The sequence below is a fragment of the Psittacula echo genome (assembly GCF_963264785.1).
Source record: "Psittacula echo genome assembly, chromosome: 1".
NCBI classification, from domain to species: domain Eukaryota; kingdom Metazoa; phylum Chordata; class Aves; order Psittaciformes; family Psittacidae; genus Psittacula; species Psittacula echo.
In genome coordinates this window covers 4,333,098-4,352,713 of record NC_137735.1, presented here as the reverse complement: position 1 = coordinate 4,352,713, position 19,616 = coordinate 4,333,098, and the positions used below count along the sequence as shown (strand labels likewise).

General features: G+C 39.4%; 2 protein-coding genes across 4 annotated transcripts in view; one reads left to right on the top strand and one right to left on the bottom strand.

Annotated features, from left to right (window-relative positions):
• CTNNA2 (catenin alpha 2) overlaps positions 1-19,616 on the bottom strand; it is a gene marked incomplete at both ends in the record, with an annotated part of 463,369 nt that overhangs the window by 147,726 nt on the left and 296,027 nt on the right. The window lies entirely within an intron of this gene.
• Positions 13,883-16,223, top strand: LRRTM1 (leucine rich repeat transmembrane neuronal 1; the record flags this gene model as incomplete). Its single annotated transcript, XM_080629675.1, has 1 exon — positions 13,883-16,223. The coding sequence occupies exon 1, from the start codon at positions 14,658-14,660 to the stop codon at positions 16,221-16,223; it is 1,566 nt and encodes a 521-aa protein (XP_080485801.1). The 5' UTR covers positions 13,883-14,657.

The following is a 19,616-nucleotide window of genomic DNA, read 5'->3' as shown; positions in this document are numbered from 1 at the left end:
ACTTTGTCCTTGACAAGCACAAAGAAAAGCCAAACACCTGCCTGCTTCTTATCCATTAGCAATCTCTTTTTTAATAGCAAACACCTTTGCATTTCAACAGATACTTCAGTCTTTACAAACACTGGAAGAGAAAAAATGCTGCTATACTACCACAGTTTATAAACATCGTGTGTTAATACCAGACCAGTAATGGGAAAGCTAGCAATTTTTTAGGGGGATCATAAATCCAAAGTAATTTCTAAGTCAATATTTTACCTTACCGTCAACACGAAAAGGTTTTCCAAACTGGAAAAAAACCCTGTCCTGGGTTCAGCAGCAGCAGTCACTTTTTCTCCTTCTTAGTAGCTGGTGCAGCGCTGTGGTTTTGACTTTCGGCCTGGGAATAGTACTGATAAAGCCAATGTTTTCAGTTACTGGTCAGAATGTTTACCCTGACCAAGGACTTTGTGAGTCTCATGCTCTGCCAGGGAGGAGGAGGGGCCGGGAGGAAGCAGGGACAGGACACCTGACCCAAACTAGCCAAAGAGGTATTCCATACCACAGCACGTCATGCCTGGGGATGTAACTGGGAGTTATCTGGAAGGGCATGCTCTCTGCTCTGTCGGGCTCATTTTCGGCGGGTGGTATCGTATTCTCTTCCCTTGTTATTTCTCTTATCATTACTATTATTGGTGGCAGCAGTAGTGATTTGTGTTACACCTTAGTTACTGGACTGTTTTTATCTCAACCCGTGGGAGTTACATTCTTTCGATTCTTCTCCCCATCCCTCCGGGAGGAGGGAGCGGAGTAGAAGCTGCGTGGCTGACTTGTCAACTGGCTTAAACCACAACAAACCCTCCAGCTGTTTCTATCACTGAGGAACTGCACACTTCAGAAATACTTGTTCATATGAGTAGGATAGAAATTTCAAGGAAGGAGTTTCTTTATGATGAGGGTGTATCTTGATTTTGGCCAAGATGGAGTTAATTACCATGTCAGTCATTAGGCTGGGTGTGCACAAGAACCTGGGAGGGGACACAGCCAGGACAGATAACCCGAACTGGCCAAAAGGATATTCCATATGATGTCTTGCTCAGTATATAAGTGAGGTTAATCGGCCAGGGGGCAGCGGTCACTGCTCATGGATGGTCAGCAGGTGGTGAGCAATTGTATTATGCATCGCTTGCTTTGTATAGAGTCATAGAACCATAGAATATTATTAGTTGTATGTTCTTTTATCATCATTATTATTAGTGTTATCATTATTATCATCATTATTTTCTTTTCCTTTGCTGTCCTATTATAATGCTTTTATCTCAACCCACAAATTTATCCTTTTTTTTCCATAGTCTCTTTTCCATCAACTAGGGGGTGAGGCGGGAGCAAACAGCTGTGTGGTTCTTAGTTTTTGGCTAGGGTAAGATCACATTTGTCTTACCTTAAGACAACGGTGGCTGTTTTTCCTCGCAGCTCACCTATCCATGCCTCCAGGGTTGAGGTAGATTTTCATTCCCACTTCCTCCTGCCCTCTCCACGATCATGCAAGTAAAACCACATGGTGGCCTGTGGTGCATACCCACTATATAATCTCTCTTGAGCAGAAGGATGCTTACTAACTGAGATACTGGTTCATAGTGGTGGAGCTTAAGCCAAAACCAGGACAAGGTAGTGAGACTCAAACAGGTTGCCCAGAGTTGTTCCCCATCCCTGGAAACATTTAAGGCCAGGTTGGATGGGGTTCTAAGCAACCTAGACTAGTGGAAGATATCCTTGCTTATGCTGGTGGGTTGTACTATAGATGACCTCTAAAGGTCCCTTCCAACCCAAACCATTCTATGATTCTATGATATGCAACGCTAAGCAATGCAGATCTTGATTGAATTACTTATAAGCAATGGCTTGCTGAAGGGAATGGTATTTCCACAATACCCCTCTCATAAATACTGTGCTCACACCAGGAAAAAGAGCTGTAGGATTTTAATGGTTTTTACCAGTAGGAGCACCACAGAAGTCAGTTTGATGCTTTGTTTGTGCTCCATATTTAATTGGAAATATCTGGCAACCATCTCCCCAGCGCGCGAGTTCTTCAGGATACAGTTCTGAACCACGTCTTCACTGGTGCATGTGGTAATTCAATGGGGTTTTAAAGGAGAAAAATATATAGTCATATAGTTTGGGTGCTGGGGAAGATCTTCAAATGTGTGCTGTGCATTTCCTAATAGGAGCACAAGGTCTTTTCAAAACTGGGATAGAATTTTTGATGAAGTGCCTGGTGGCCAATTTGAAATACTAGCCTTGGGGCCCCCAATGAGACATAATTCATTCCAGTAGCTAGAACAAATCTAGCTCCTACATCCATTCCTCTAAAGTCATTATTGACCCTAGGGAAAATGCTTGCCTTAAGCAAGTTTTAATAAAGACTCTGGTGGAGCAGTTTCTGTAGCACTAAATGCGATAATGAGAAACAAGCCACTTAGCTGCAATAGACCCAGGACCTGTATATAACCCGAAAGTCAGTTTTCTGAGGTTCTTGGGATTCTTTCCAGAGATGAAACAGGCATCCAAAAGAGATTTAATTACATTGCTCACTAATTTGTTACATAAAAATCAGTCAGGCTTAAATGGACCAATATTCTGCTTGTCTTATACGAACATAATTTATTTTAATACTGTTTCTGTGAAGTACAAATGTCCATAGACTAATCAAGTCTGGGTTGAAAACTAAGGTTTTTACTAAACCAATAAAAGTGTGAACATCTTAATCTGGCCTTAAACATTGATTTGCTTTAGAACTTTCTACAGTTGATTTTCAACAGTAAGTGTTTGTATCCTTCTGTGACCGTAAGACTGAGCATCAAATAGCATCCCTGATGCTACAGACCGTGGCAGTTTGAAAGTTTCTTATGCAGTTACTGAAAACTCAACACCAAAACCTGATAAGCAGAATGTATTCTTCTAAAGTTAGAGCTGTACTTATTCAAAAAGAAAATAAAAATCATCTAACCCTCACCATATGCCCTTTTTGAACCATCAACTCCAAAATAAGACCTTGCTAGAAACAGTGGAAGCGATCTGGAAATTAAACTATAGTCCACAGTCTTGATACAGATAGATAGAGAAAGGATCCTTTGTGTGACTGTTATGATCATTAGTCTCCAACCAAGGCAGAGCAAGTACAATCTTTTGTGCCTATTGTTGATGTCTGGCATTCATTCACAGGGAGATGCTTTGTTTTACATCTTCAAATTCTACAGGCAAGTATTTCAGTTGTGAAACTCAGCGGAGGAAAAGGGAGAAACAGACTCCTCTGCATTGATGCTTTGGTAATACAATTGATGGGATGGAATAAAAGCACAAAGAAGATAGGCTGAACATAGCAGCACTTTGAGCAAGATGGGGAATAGGAGATTATTCTGAGGTCTAATAGAACACAGTATCCTTCGGGTCTCACTCTTGCCCTCACCCAAGACAAGCAACATCTAGATACATCATTACCAAATTCACAAAATACCTCATCATTTTCAACTTTTTAGAAGTTTGATGAAGTATTTACTATGCAGAACAGAAATACTTTAATATGAATGCTGGGGACTTAAGGACTATGTGCATTACAGGCAAGCCATCGAATGTAAAGCTGCTATACTGTATTTGCAGCCGACACATTCAAGTATTCCACATAAAGAGAAGTTTTGGGTACTAATCCTTTTTATGAAAACTCCTAAAATCTTTTTTAAAGTTATGGAGAAATCAGCGTGTGCTTTATGATCCGGGAGAATCAGTGCTTATGGGCCTGTTCTTTTTTTGTTCTTCTTTTCCTTCAGATACAATTTGAGTTCAAATCAGATACTATGTGGTGTTTTCAATAAAGGTAGAATTGAATCAAGTTTGCCTGCAACCCGTAGCCATTTACATAGAGGAGATAAGGGCCGGGGGGTGGGGGGGCGCGGCGCACAGAAAATATTACTAGTTTGAATGGAGATTACATGTCAAGAAGACTGGAGTTGCCATCTACTGGAGTGTGCAAAGAATGACAACTGACATGCAAAAAGCTGTAAGCATTAGTCACAATAACAGTCTATGCACACCATCTATTGCTCCACAACTTAAAAGAAAAGGAAAAGCAAATCTCCAAAGGCAAGGAATTATTCTCCCCTCTTAGCTTTTGAGAAGGTGGGAGAGGCAAGAGGAGGCTGTGTTAATACAATCTAATTTGCCTACAGCTTTTATCCACATTCAGCAAAAGCTTATATTTATCACTTCTCATCAGAACATGGATAACTCTGCTTGCCAGCTTCAAAAGCACAAAACAATGTCAGAATCTGAAAAGGAGAGAATTGTAAATTCTTCAAACATGAGCATCTAATCACTGCTGCATTTTTAAGCCACCTCTTTTAAACACAAGATGATATTAGGGAATATCTTCAGTTGATAAAACACTGAGAAACATAAAAACACCTTCTTGGAGTTGCTTGTCATCAAAGACAGTTGCACCATAGTCACTGTGCAGTTTCAATAATGTGTAATAAGTTCATATGCAAGAGAAAGGTATTCACTCGTATGTATGCAGATGATCTAAAGAGTATATATTTCCTACACACAGGTCTTGCAAAAGACTATTTATTTACATAAGCATATTAATCAAATAAGGGTTTACAACTGGACAGAGAAACCAGACCTCTCCAGGACAGTTCAGAGAAGAAAAAAGAAAGCAAGAATGTCCTTAAAGTGCTGTGAATGGAATCACACATAATTAGCAGGGGAAATGATGTTGATGACAGCTACAGCCTGGAAATTCAGTGTATTTGTAGAAATAAGCACATGTCCCACGTCAGCAGACCAAAACCTAGCTAAAAACTATACACATGCCCTGAGATTCTTTTAAAGCAGCTTAATATTGGCTCATATTTAGTGAAGATACTTATTAGTCTCTTACTAAACATAGAGCATGAAGTGACTGGACAGAAGTATCTGACATGTGAACTATGTTATTGTGATTAATGCAGTTCATACATGAAGCGTTATTTCTCTAGAAAATGTCAGATTGAATAATTACTGGAATTAATCCCAAAGGGCTTGAGAAAATTTTCTGCCCACTTTCAAGTCCCATTTTTATCACATTTTTCTTTTGACTAGAGGGCAATCTTTAATTGCAGTTTTAAGTAAAACAAGTCCTGTAAGCAATTCATCAAACCTTATGAAAAATGACGCATTTCTCTAACAGTCCTTGAAAGTGGCTTTTACTTTTTACCCTCATCTGTAGGCAATATAGCAAAATCCAATCAATAAATAAACTGGTTTTGTTCAGTCTCTGAAAAAAAAGCAGTCTGCTGTCCCTGTTTCTCATGCATCAGGTTAAGTATAGAAGATCCTAGAATTGATATATTGGGATATTACTGGCAATATTATTAAGATAAGTAGGGAACAGATGATAGCATTATTGGGTCTCTTGGATTTCTTAAATCTAATCAGTATTTAATGCATACAACAGTGCCAGCAAATCCAGAAAGTCAGAGAACACATCTCAAAGGACTCTGAGCTGAATGTGTTTCAGGGAAGTACCCCAAGGTCAGCATTACTTTGCAGAGCTGCAGAGGCATCCAACAGGCTCCATGGTCCAGCTGGTCATGCAATAAATGCTTTTATAGCTGTTGTCAGTATGACTTTCTTTGGGCAGAAGGTACAGAAGAAAAGACTTCCCAGTTTCATCCCTTTGGCACCAGGGAAGCTTTTTCCCAATACATCTTCAATCTCTCATAATACTTATTGCCTTCATGACCCTCATGCTATGAAAACAGCTAAAAGTAAAAGTGACTTCAGCTGACCTAACGTCAGTGCATGGTCCAAGCTCAGCTGGTAAAATAGACTGCAGAAGACGACATGAAAAACCCTTGGTTGTATAGTTTACATGTGTGGGAGCACTGTAATTCATTAATTCTTGCCTCAAACACCCAGGCTATGTTGCTTACTGTCATATTCATTAGGACACAGCAAAAGACAGGTCATGCTGGACATTGTACAGAGATACAGGAAGAGAATCCCTGAAATTAAGAGCTAGAAACATAAAAAAAACCCCATAGATGTAGGAAGAACAAGGGCATAGAACAAGCAAAACAATGATATAAAATTAGAAGTAAAGTGAGGATCAGGACACACAGTACTGCTTCCAGGGTTGTTATTTTTTTAGACAAGTATCTTTAATGCCCCTCTGCTCAGACAATGCTGCTTCCAGGTTTTTAGTACAGAAATGATGCCCATTTGCCAATCTTGCTCACCTTCTGATCTCTCTTGGCATATCTGGCAATCATTACCACAGCTTCCTTTTTGTCCTGTGCCTGCCAATTCCCCACATGGGTCCCTGTTGAGCAGCTGGTGATGCCAGTACAGATTTTGGGGGCTGAAGAATGATGCTGGGGGAGATTTGGGAGCAGCTTCTCTACTCATCACCCACATGACTGGGGATAGAAGGAGAAACACTGGGTACAACATGCTGTTGGACATAAGCCCTCAGCCAGCATTTATACACTGCATCAAAGAGGTGCAGAGTTCAGGAGTTTTACAGCAATGATTTCCCACATTTTTAAGACTGCTGTTAGGAATGTTACGGATGCAATCATGAGAAATGGTTATTCTTCCACAGTCGTGCATGCAACATACAGCATCCACTTAACTAAACACCTTTTCATAGACAAAAATCTCTGAATAATGGGCAAAGAACTACAATATATCTTGAGTCACAGGCATTTCACAGATACTGACCTTTGGTTTTGATTTAGAGGCTCTAACTAATAAAGCTTGGCTCTACACCAAATCTGAAGAAGAAAATCAAGCACACTCTTTTCAAATTATAATTAATTTGCACTACAAAAAAGAGCAGAAGTAAGCCAAGCATTCTTTAAAAATGGTCTCCAGAATTCACAACACACAGTAAAATGTCCTGTATCTTGAAAAAACAGGCTGATCTTCGTCTGTCTTCTCAAGCTGATTACGCATCTTTTCCACTCATTTAAAATATAAATTGAATCTTAAGAAACAATAAGCTCTTCATTTTACGGGATTATTAAAGATTCAGAACTACAGCAGGAGGAGAGGAAATATGACTCTGAAACATATCTGATGTAAATCCCACAGCTTTCTTACTATTTACCCCTCAACTCTGCCTTTTCACCTTTAAAACCATATATAATGCGAGGGTAATTTACATTCATATAATTGAATGTATGTTGAGAATGTGGTTTGCATATGCCTTCAATAGCTTTGCAGGCAAATTCAGGACCATTGAATGTGTTATTAGAATTTATCTTTCTATACATTTATTGAGAATAATGGAGCAACACGGTTTGATTACATTGTACATTTCTTCCTTATAAACATAAAAAAGCCTTTAGCACAGAGACATAAATACACTGAAATAAAACCAAACAGGAGTCAGGAAGGCACCTTGCAAAGGCTGCCATTGGATCTCACAAAATTGGCTGTTGAGCAAAGCAGAGTTTCTAAGATTACATATACACTACACACAAACCACTCCTACCACATGAAACCGTTGAGTATCGCCTGAGTATTTTTAAGTTGTTTTTCCTTCAGGAAAAGGTCAGGTTATTCTCTTCTTTTTAGAAGGCATGACTATCTTTTGTTATGCCTTTAAATATGTCCTTCTGAGACTCCTGACCTGTGAATATTTCTCTTAGACATTACATCAGTTGCAAATGATATGTAATGAAGCCATAAATATTTCAGGTAGTCAACAAACCGTCTTCTTTAAGTCTGCAAAATCACAATGACTTCTGTCTGAAATGTGAGTTTTCAACCTGGTGTCTGCATTATGACTTTTGTGTATAAGCTAATGACTCAGATTCCCTCTATTCTCCCAATAAGATGCAATATACAAGCAACTAGGATTTCAACACATTTTATTCTGAGTTTTCCCATCAGATTATGGATATAATCAGAACAGAAGGATGGAAACATAAAAATCCTGCCTTCTCTATCTGCCAAAATATACCGAGAAGCACACATAACTGAGAATAATACAGTCTGCCAAAGATCTGACTGCCTGTTCGCTATAGGCTCTCTGATATGGTTCAACATCTATTTCCATGACTACATAGTCTAGTTCATATTGTTCAGGTATTTAGTAAATCCAGGAGTCAGATCTAAAAACCTTTCAAATTGTATTTTTTCCAGGTAACACTATCCAAAAGCAGAGTTTCCCTGCAAAACAACCCTTTTGGAGTAAATTCAAATTGTACCCTCTGTAATAGAAGAGAACCCAATAAAAGTCTTTCTTTGGTTTCAGCATACCAGTTTAGCAACTACTTTACCACCAACCTATATTTCTTGAAATAATGTATTAGCAAAGGCCAGCATAAAGTTTTTGTCTTTTCTGGTAATGCTTTAAAATACATTTGGAAAGGAGCAATATAAACGGATTAAGAACAACTGATTGCCTAATACTGAAGAGAACAGATTTTCTGCTCTGGGAAAATTTTCCAAGAGCAGTTCATCCATTTGTAAAAAAACTTTCCAGGAGACTGCCAGGAACAGCTTTTAACTTGTTCATCCCAGCTTTTAATAACTGATTTCATAAATTCCTCTCAATTCTGTCTACTTCCTGCACCTTGAAATCCCAAAGTGTTTCTTGCCACTAAAGTTATGTCCTTGATAAAAAGAAGGAATTCTTTTACATCAGGATGGCTATCCCAAAGTAATAAGAATGACTTCTCTACAGCAGGAGTTTGCTGGCATGGTTATACCTCCATCCCCACGTTAGGCTTGGCAACTTTCTGAGCAACACAAGTTCTTCTGGGGAAGAACATAAAATCCCAGTAAGTCATGGACACATGATGGGTTTAGGGCCATAACCAGTTTGGCTACAGGGGGGGATTTTTCACAGTCCTAACCAGCCCTAATATTCTGTCACTTTGTAGTGTATTCATTGTTAAATCATCATCCAACCTCTCTCAGGCTTGATGAATCTGAGTAAATACACTAGGATCAACCAACCAACCAATAAGAGCTGCAATGGTGTCAATATTCATCTTGGATTAGATACAACCATGTAAGAACAGAATCCTTTCAGTGAAAAGGAGTCTTAAAACACAAATAAAAGACCATTTAGCACTATAGCTTACGAAAAACAATCTTTACAGATAAACTATCACTGACAAAAGAGGGAAAAGTAGACCTATTTAAGTGTATGAATAAGCTGTGGCCCTCTTTGCTCTCAAGATAATTGGAAATCAATTAGAGTTCATTTGCTGGCACTTCCAGAAATGCCTGGGAATGTCTTGAGACAAAACTTTCTGGAGCGTCTAGCTTAGCATTTCTGGAGGGGGAACGAATCCATTTCCAATTAAATATGACTAACTAAAACTTTTACAGTTGCTAATCATTGCACTCTGCACATGCTCCCCACAAGACTCCCAAGACATTTTTAGAGATACAAATTACTGAGAGTTAATTTAAAACCAAGCTTTAAATTTCCATCCTTCTTATAAACCAGGAGTTCCAACAATCCAGTAACTTGACTGTCACATACTAGTCTTTGCTTAATCAGGATGCTTCAGCAGCGTGTTGATGAATCACAAAAGGATCACTTTTACTTCTTGTCATTTTTCCATTATAGCTGGACATTCACAAACACTAATACTGTCTAGAGCTTAGACAGCATGTCCAGAAATCCATAGGCAATTTCACAAATACTTTAAGAGAGCCAGTAACTCTTCAGTTTATTCAAGTAGTCCATCAGTAATGAACAGAGGAGAGAGACACTTCATCTTACCACTGATACGTTTTCCTAAACATTAACATTTCTACACTGCATTGACAATTCTGCACATAGGTTTCTTCTGTGAGTGACTTTGCAGAGCTATACATGACTACATGCTATTGAATGTGGCTGAAGATGAGAATGGAATGACTGCAATGAGGCAGAAAAGTGTCTATCACGTTGTCAAAAACAATAAGGTGATTTACATAAGAGTATCTGTTATGCCAAGGTAGTAACAAATCCAATGTGTCTGTTCTGCATTACAAGAATTGAATGGCAGTTATCACTTGGACACTTGGAGACACCAGGAATATTTCAGTCAAAGCTTGCATAATATAGTGCATTTTTACATTTACTAAGAGAGACATGTTACATAGGTGATGGACTCCTTATCAGATGAAACCCTAAATTCAACACAGAAGGGGCAGCTGGCCAAATGTTAGGGATGACCAAGCTGTAAGTACCAGAGAAAAACAGATTTAATTTGCTTTACTTTGAGTCATGTTTTTTCCTTCCCTTTTCTGTTTTTAAATTTTTCCTTTATACAAAATGCCATGGTTCGGTGCACTTGAAAATTAAAGACTACCATGTAAGATCAAGGTTTGAGTCTGTCCATTCATGAGAGGAAATTAAAATCACCACTAAAAGCCCCACTTTTTATTATACTGATAGAAACCACTCAGAAAATACCAGAGGGAAGAAATATACTCAGTATTTAATATGCTGTTTTGTCTTTTTATGTGTTGCTGGTTAATTTATTGAACAATGCACATATGCATAGTTAGACATTAGTGGCCAGATTCAGATCTTATTCACCGTATCCCAACCTCATCTGTATTGGATGGAACACCCAGGCAGGTAGGCACAAACTAGGTAATGACAGTCAATACAAGGAATTAGTAAGAAGGAAATGATTCTGAGGCTACTTAAATGATACATGACAGTAGCCTGAACACAACATTAGAACTGTGTAGTCTAAATACCTTGGAAAAATGCTTTCCTTTTTCAACCTGAACAATTTTGACATTCACTGCAGGTGTTGCCAGGGAATTACACTTGTCATGACTACAAGAAATAGCTTCCCAGCTAAACTTTCTAAAACTTTACTCCTATTGTTCTTCTCTAACCTACTTTTTCATTGATTTAATCAATCTCCCTTAAACACATATAAACTTAGGCTGCACTACTTAAAATGTTTTATAATAGCACATTTAATAAAGCTAATTTAAATCTGCTAATTTATAGAGATTTGCCAGAGGCTTTGAAACTTCAGAAAATGTGTAAACCTAACAGTTTAGCTGTGATAACAGCTCAGACAGTGGAAATTAAGTCCTTTGCATTACAATCACGTTCAAAGTGGATTCCTAGTTTTATTGCAAAAAAAAAAAAAAAAAAAAAAGAGCATATTTCAAAAGTATAAAAGAAAACCAAATGTACAAAGATATTTCAGGGCTAAGACTTTTATTGACCCAAGGTTGTCTTTGCAGATCCATGTCCCACAGTTCTTCAAGTTGGTCACTACTCTGCCTCAACATCACAGCCTCAACATCACAGCCTCAAACACATCTTGAGGTCTCTCATTTCAAGACTACCTGGAATCTTTTCTACAGAGTTTGGAAAAAGAAAAGCAGAGTCATCATGCAATAGACCTCTGACAGAGCTTCGAGACATGCTTAGGGTCATTAATTCTAGGTCCCTAATTCTGATTGTCAGTCTTACAGCTGATACTATATAGGTTTGCTACTGTCTGCTCTAATTTCTCCCTCTGGAAACCAAATGATAATGGATTATATGCTAGTGTGGGAATAGGCAGATTGGTTAGGATCCAAGCTGTATCCCAGGTGATAGCAAGAAGAAGCAGTGAAAAAAAAAGGTATTCAGCTCTTCAGAGTGATGCATCAAAGAGTTTCATTCTTCATTTTATACATAGCATTTAGATGTAACTAAGCAATCATTATCATCCCCTGATTTGCAAAAAATGTCAGCTTTCCTTGAATATATAGTTGAATATTTTAGGGCTGCTGTTGCAGATCTCTCTTCAGATTGTTGTATGGGAGAAGGCATTAAGACCTCCCCATGAAGGCTTGCAGGATTGCAGTCCCTTAAGGGATACAACCTTATCACTTTGAAGGTTTTTTTGATGTTTGTAAAGTTCAAGTAATCTTTTTCTTTCTTTTCTCCTGTTAATTGCATCAAAATATTCAGAAATGCAATTTGGAATATATTATTGGAAAAGGATTTTTAGTCTTGTCTGCTTCAGTGCTCTTTCCCTTGGTTCTCTCATTGCTTTCCTTCTTGTTTTTGTGTACTGAGAAACAGAATTAAGGCGTACTGCAACCAGTGGACACTTGCATAAACAGGCTGCTTTGAATAAAACAGCACGATCGTGGGAGAGGAAACCCATATTCAGCTTTCCTGCCTGAATGCTAACACATATACCAGGTTCATAAACTATTAAAGCATCACATTTTTGCTCTGAGACCACTAAAATGCAAGGGCTGTGAACAGCAGAAAAATGTAAATAAACTGAATGGGGAGCATAAAAGCACATTGATTCCCAGGTTCTGAAACCACAGTCAAAATGGTTTATATTTGTAACTTATTTAAAGACATTTTTGGCAAATATATTTGTAATCAATCTCCCTCACACGTTTTTATGCCCGAGAGCTTAAGTTTTCCAGAACTTCTCTAAAGCAACTTTTACTGCATCAGATTACTGCATCCCTTGATCTCGAGCAGCACACGCTCCCAGCAGCCAGCCACACTCAAACACAAGGAACAGCTCTAGGGTTTCACAGCTCTGCAACAGATGCTTCAAAATAGATTTCTTTTTAAATTAATATGATTGTGAACAAGAAAGCAACTATCATGATTTTGCCCTGCCTCCAGCATTTCACAACCGATGCTGACTTAAAATTAGCACAATCCTCTGCAATACTTGTATTTCCATGTGAAACTTCTTCATAGCGAATTCCTGCAGAATTGTGAGCTGTCAGCTCTGATCACATTCACCAGCACACAGGCATTAGACTCTATTTCACAAGAGGAAAAGATGGCCAGCGTTTTACTGACAGAAGTATCATAGATTTTTTTCAGTCAGTCAAAATTACAGAGAGAGAGCTCATTGTCAATGCATTTCCCATAGATAATGAGGAACTGCAAATTACCAGGCAAGGATCTTTTTTGGTACACAGAACAAAAACCAGCACGATCTGCAGAACTTAGGAACTAATTGGGTTTCAAACCCCTTTCTTTGCATGCTGCCGACACGGTCAGAGTAACCTATACGCTGATCTTATTCTAAAGGCACAGTAATCTTTATGCTGCAAGAATTAAGAGTTTAGCGTGCCGTAGCGTACACTGCAAGAGAAAAAAAAAGCCTTTAGGAAAGGCATGTGCTGAACACACACAAAATATGCAGGGTGGAAAAAGACCAAACGTAATTAAAGCTTATATGAAACCAGACATTCCTATTTGTAGAGCTCTGGCTGCATTTCTATGAGAAAGAATGCACAGAATTTCAAATCATGCTCTAATTAGACAATGTCAGAAGAAAAACACATTCTTCCCCCCCCACACCCCTCCATCGACCGCACTCTCCCACCCCAAGACTCCAAAAGGCAAATCTCATCATCAGAATTAGAGAGAAAAAGCAATCCAAAGATGCTGCTTTACATATTCCTTCCCAAACCAAGAAACCGAGTATCTCCCTCTCCCGGCTAATAGCTTATAAATTCAGTCTTTAAACAAAAGCAGGAAAAAAACGAAAAGAATCCTAATTCTCAAGCTTCCTACTTAGCACTGCCTCGCTTTTGATGATTTGTGCGGCTGTGTGTGCGTGCCTGTTTGAGAAATGGCGAGATAGGCTTAAAGTATTTTCCATTTCATCAAAGAGCATATATTACTTTCCTGGTTCGCTCCAGTGTTGGTTTTATGCCCACCCCTTTTCAATCTGCCCATGTCTGAGATGCACAGTGCAGGCGTACAATCATGAGCAGCTTACGACACTCAGTGAACACTAGGTGCCTCTGCATGCTCTAGCAACATACTGCTCAGCTGAAGGGAAGGGATTCTTGCTGTCTCTCTCTGCTCTAAGCATCACCTAACAAGCAAAGCGAACAAAGAATGGGAAATAAAGCTACCCTTAGCCGGTCAGTGAACGAATGGTAATCTCTCTATGGAGTAAAGGTTGTGCCGGTCAATGGTCGTTGCAAATGATGGACATTAAACAGATTGACAAATCCTGTGGAGTCGTTAGTACAGAGTTTGGAGTTTTTTTCACGCCACAGTGTTAACTGCAGAGAAAAGGACAGAGGGAGAAGGAGAAGATCAAGCTCATGTACATAGTTCTGAAACTTGCAGGTCCTAGGAGTCAGCTAAAAAGCTAGCTGGACAAGCCTTTCGCTCTTTGAGCAGAAGCAAAGTGAGACATTGTGAGCTTGCCAGCCTTGCACAAAATTGAAAGGGACTGAATTTGTAGCACAGAGGGGTCTTTTTTAGCTCTGCATATAATTAGTCCAAACACAAAGGAAGCAACTGAATGGAGGTTGTCACTCTCTGGAAAAGGGTGGGTAAGACACTTTTTAATTAAATTCTTTCATGAAGAAAGATTTTTTTTTTTCCTTTGCCGCAGCATTTAACATGAACAAAATCACTATCATTTTACCTTTGAATGTCTGTGAACTTTGATGCTGCACAGCTCCTGCATGCTGTAAAGTGAAATATTTGCCTCTGTGTTTGCTCTGTTTGCTGTTTTGCTTTGGTTTTCTGCCTCGGTTTTGGGGTCTGGGTTTGTATTTTTTATTTTTGTCTTTTTCTTTTTTTTTTTTTTTCCTTAAATAAAATATGATGTAGAATTTGAAAAAGATTCAATGGACATTCTCAAGCATATTTGGAAATATTCTTGCTAATGGATTTCCTTCTTATTGGTCTCTGTTTAAACTGGCTACTGAGGAAGCCCCCGGGGTTGATATTGTGTACGCTGGGTATCTTTTCTAAAATGCTTCCAGCTGTGAATAGTGGGTGTCCACAGCTATGTCGGTGTGAGGGCAGGCTTTTGTACTGTGAATCACTGAATCTTACAGAGATGCCTCGCAACCTGTCGGGCATGATGGGCTTGTCTCTGCGGTACAACAGCCTTTCAGAGCTGCATGATGGACAGTTCACAGGGTTAATGCAGCTCACGTGGCTCTATCTGGATCACAATCACATTTGCTCAGTGGAGGGGAATGCCTTTCAAAAATTGCGGCGAGTTAAAGAGCTCACCCTGAGTTCCAACAAAATAACCCAACTGCCCAACACCACTTTCCGACCCATGCCAAACTTGCGCAGTGTGGATTTATCATACAACAACCTACAGTCTTTGGAGCCTGACCTGTTCCACGGGCTGAGAAAACTCACAACTTTGCACATGCGGTCGAACGCCATCAAGTTCGTGCCAGTGAGAATATTTCAGGACTGTCGCAGCCTGAAGTTTCTAGACATAGGATACAATCAGTTAAAGAGCCTGGCTCGAAACTCTTTTGCGGGCTTGTTCAAACTCACTGAGCTGCACCTCGAGCACAATGACTTGGTGAAAGTGAATTTAGCCCATTTTCCCAGGCTCATCTCCCTGCAGTCTCTCTGCTTGCGAAGGAATAAAGTTACCATTGTAGTAAACACTTTGGACTGGATATGGCAACTCGAGAAACTGGATCTCTCTGGCAATGAAATCGAATACATCGAACCTCACGTTTTTGAAAGTGTACCTCACCTCAAATCCCTGCAGCTGGACTCCAACCGACTGACCTACATTGACTCCCGAGTCCTCGACTCCTGGAAGTCCCTCACTAGCATCAGCCTTTCTGCAAACGCTTGGGATTGCAGCCGTAACGTTTGCGCCCTGGCCTCCTGGCTGAGCAGCTTCAAGGGTCGCTACGACAGCAACCTGCTTTGTGCCACCCCTGAGTACGCACAGGGTGAGGATGTTTTGGACGCTGTCTACGCCTTCCACTTGTGTGAAGACACAACAGACCCGACGAGTGTGAACACCCTCTCCCCGGTAACAAACAACAGCGACCAAACGTTCAGCTATGGCTCGGCCACTGCCACATACGACGTGCAGGACGGCGACGAGGACTGGACAACATACGCCATCACCGTCACCATGCCCGGCGAGAACTCGGAGAACGCTGTTCAGATTCATAAGGTGGTGACGGGGACCATGGCCCTGATTTTTTCCTTCCTCATCGTGGTTTTGGTGTTGTACGTCTCCTGGAAGTGCTTTCCAGCCAGCTTAAGGCAACTAAGACAGTGCTTTATAACACAGCGCAGAAAGCAGAAGCAAAAACAGACCATGCATCAAATGGCTGCCATGTCAGCCCAGGAGTATTATGTTGATTACAAACCCAACCACATTGAGGGAGCCCTGGTGATCATTAATGAGTATGGATCTTGTTCCTGTCACCAGCAGCCAGCGAGGGAATGTGAGGTGTGATTTTCCTTGGGGATTTAAACTGTGCAACCAAATAACAGCGTGCAGGCAGACGGTGGCACGAGGGGGGGGGGGTTGCTGTGCTTGGCTGGTGATTTCTGATGTGCTCCTCTGCCGAAATTGTTAAGAGGGGCTGTCTAAGAGACTTGATATTTTAGCTTTATCGTGTCTTAAAAACCTTCAGGACAGTCAATCTTAAGATTTCATATGCTAATAACTCCCTTTGAAGATCTGTCAATATTCAGGAATCTGAGAGTGTAAAAAAGGTACCAATTATTGATCTTTTGTAAACTAAGAAAACTGTTTAAAATAAAAACAAATAGCATTTACAGTTTTTACAGACTGGTGTATATTACATGACTTGTTCCCTGTATACAAAAAATGCAACAGTTTAACCTCTTTTTCTCTTCATTCTGAGTGTTGAAATGAAAGTTTAGGAGCAAAGAAGCCACGTAAAATAGAAAGCTTAAAATTAACCAGATGGCTTCACACTGTAATTAGCACACGTTCACTTACATCATGTTACTGAAGATATGAAGCATGATACTGGAATTATATTTTTGTTAATGTGCTACCTGTAACTGGATGTCAGTACAACAAGGAGCCAGTGCACCTCAGAAAGGCTAAAGTTTTGACTGTGTCCCTAGGACAGGATTTCTGAGGATTTTTAAGTGCAGCTCACTTGTTTGTTGCTGTAAGATCCATAAACCCCTGAAAGTATTTTGTATCAAAACTGATTACATTGAAGAGTCTCACTGAAATAAAACAACCAACTAGACCCAAAATGACCAAATCACTGCCAAAATGTCCTCAGCCTACTTTTCTTTAAAGTAAAAAGGACAAAAAACTTCTAAATTCAAGGGTTTTTACTAGCATTTTCCACTTCTATGCTTGTTTTGACATATGCTAAGAGTAAAGAAACCCTTGCTTTGTGCACTGTGGTGCCATGGTGAATGGAGAAGAGGAAAAGCTATTTGGTTCTCAGTGGTGAAACCTATGTGTCTTTCAGGAGTGAAAGCTTGGCTCTAACACTGTCAGAGTAAGACAGAGTTATTAGAGCATACTTCTGGGTCCTATAGTAAACTGCTAGCAAAGCCTATGTCGTGTCCTTCATTTTCACCACCAGCCTTCACTAACAAAACCACTCTAAAAATCTCTGCAGAGGCTGAAAGTATACGAAATCTCCTTACTAATGACTGATGAATGGAACTGATGGATATAAGCAGTGATTTAATAATGTGGAATCACAGAGCTGTTTTATCTGACTGCCCTTAAATAAAGCCTTCCTTTCCTTGTATTTTGGATTTTTCATTCTAATATGTGAACAACCTACTGATTGATCTTTTCAACAACTCCTCTCATACTAATGAAGATGAGGTAGTTTTATAACATGAGGCAGAGCATCTTGAAATTTTCTTCATATGGTATTACATGCTAATAAAATGTTATGGGCAATGCATTGGGTAACATTTCTATGCTTTGCACATATTTTTCTATCTTTAGGTTACCACCAATAGGGGAAAAATCAGAAATCTAACATGTATTTTCATTTCTCACAGGTTTTTTCTTTTTTATAGCATCAAAGTGCCACCTACTCTTAAAAGGCTACAGCAGACTTAGAAAGCAGAAAATAGGCACAGAATAAATGATTTCTTTTCCCTGCACAGCAGGTTTTAGCCATCAGCTTTGAACGTAAAGAGTGAATTTTATGTTTTTTTCTGACTGACACTATATTTAAGGAGTCAGAATTTATTTTCCTCTATTTTTGCATCTCAACCTGTTTAATATTAAATATGATCATGGCCTCTTAAGCAAAATATGTATTTACAGAGACTATAATGTCATATGTGAAAGCAATGAGATTATGCATTGGGACAGGACCTTTACAAAGAAAATGCAATGAAAATCAAGTGCTTTTTTACTAAAGGCAGTGAAAATTCACCCACAGCTTTGAAACAAGCTGGCACTGGTAAAACTAGGCTTTTGTCTCTTAAAACAAATGCACATTTCTGGTTTTATGCCTCAAACCCACAAAGACCTGATCTATCCCGAAACAAGGGGTCGAGAGTCCATGTGCAAACTTGCCAGTGAGGACAGAGAATAGGCACAGAGCCCCTTGTCTCTTTGACAAAATATGAGCAGGGGGATGCCTGCCTGCTCATATTTTAAGAGCAAATACATTATGCCATGTTAAACGAGGGCCAAACTATATGCATTTTTGCCATTAAACCCTTCTCTGAAATCAATAGAGAATTTAACTGTGAAAAATTGGCTCTAACTTTGGACTACATGTTCTTCAAATCAACATGCAGCACTGCAGCCCGAAGCACTGGTTACAGCTAGTTGCCAGGAAGCTTGCAAAACCATCTGAGATTGTTAAAATATTGTCTGCCCATGGTCATAAAAATATATGAATTATCTTTACTTCCATTCTGACCCCCTGTTGCTATAAGGAATCATGGTTTTACCCTATAAATCTGATGTAAGACTGATACCAACAATCATCCCATGGTTGTATTTCTATGTGTTTTTCGCAGATTTGTGGGTTGTATTTTAAACACACTAGTGATTGCACCCCTCTGGAATTATTCCTGCTGTTTATTGGTGTTAGCAACCTCAAGCTACATTTGCAAAGACGTGAGCAATTCCATCTTTGGAATTTATTCTCCTCTGTGCTTCACGCATCTTGAATTGACAGCTCAAGTAAACTGAACAGCACATTTTTCTTTAAAGGTGCAGTGATTTCCTAAATGAGACTGATTTTGGTATTGCCTGTTGCCATTTCTCCTGAAGAGAAGTAATGACCACCAATGACTTGCGACCCTTAGCAGGATGATGGATGGATCCTCCATATAGAGCACAGAACTTATTTAACTTCGGAAAACCATGTATTTCAAACTCTTCATGCAGAAATCTTTTCTAAGGGTAGGTATCATACAGAGACAACCCCCTAATGATCTCTAGAGGATATCTGGAGACCCTGAATATTTACCGGTTGAAAGGAAAGTTGTCATTGCTACTACATGGCATGAAGGCATTCCACACTGTATCCACATCTAGTCTGAAAGCTCACATGAAATACATGTGGATAATAAAGAAATGAAAGAGCAAGTATTTAATTTCAATCCAGCTATTGCAAATCCAGTTAGTCATCCTGCTCCAGGCTGCTTGCATTGGTATATAAGAGAGTAATTATATTTGTATTGCATTTATAGCAACTGCAGGGGCAAATTTTCCCTAACTCATTCTTCCATATTTCATGTTCATCAACTGCCCAGAGATATGTCATTCCCTCTATTTTGATGCCCTTATTCTGGCTTATGAAACGGCTCCAAAATCAAAAGGAAGAAGAAAAAAGATGCTTTTGGGGTTAGTTGTGACAGTGTTTTGTTCAGG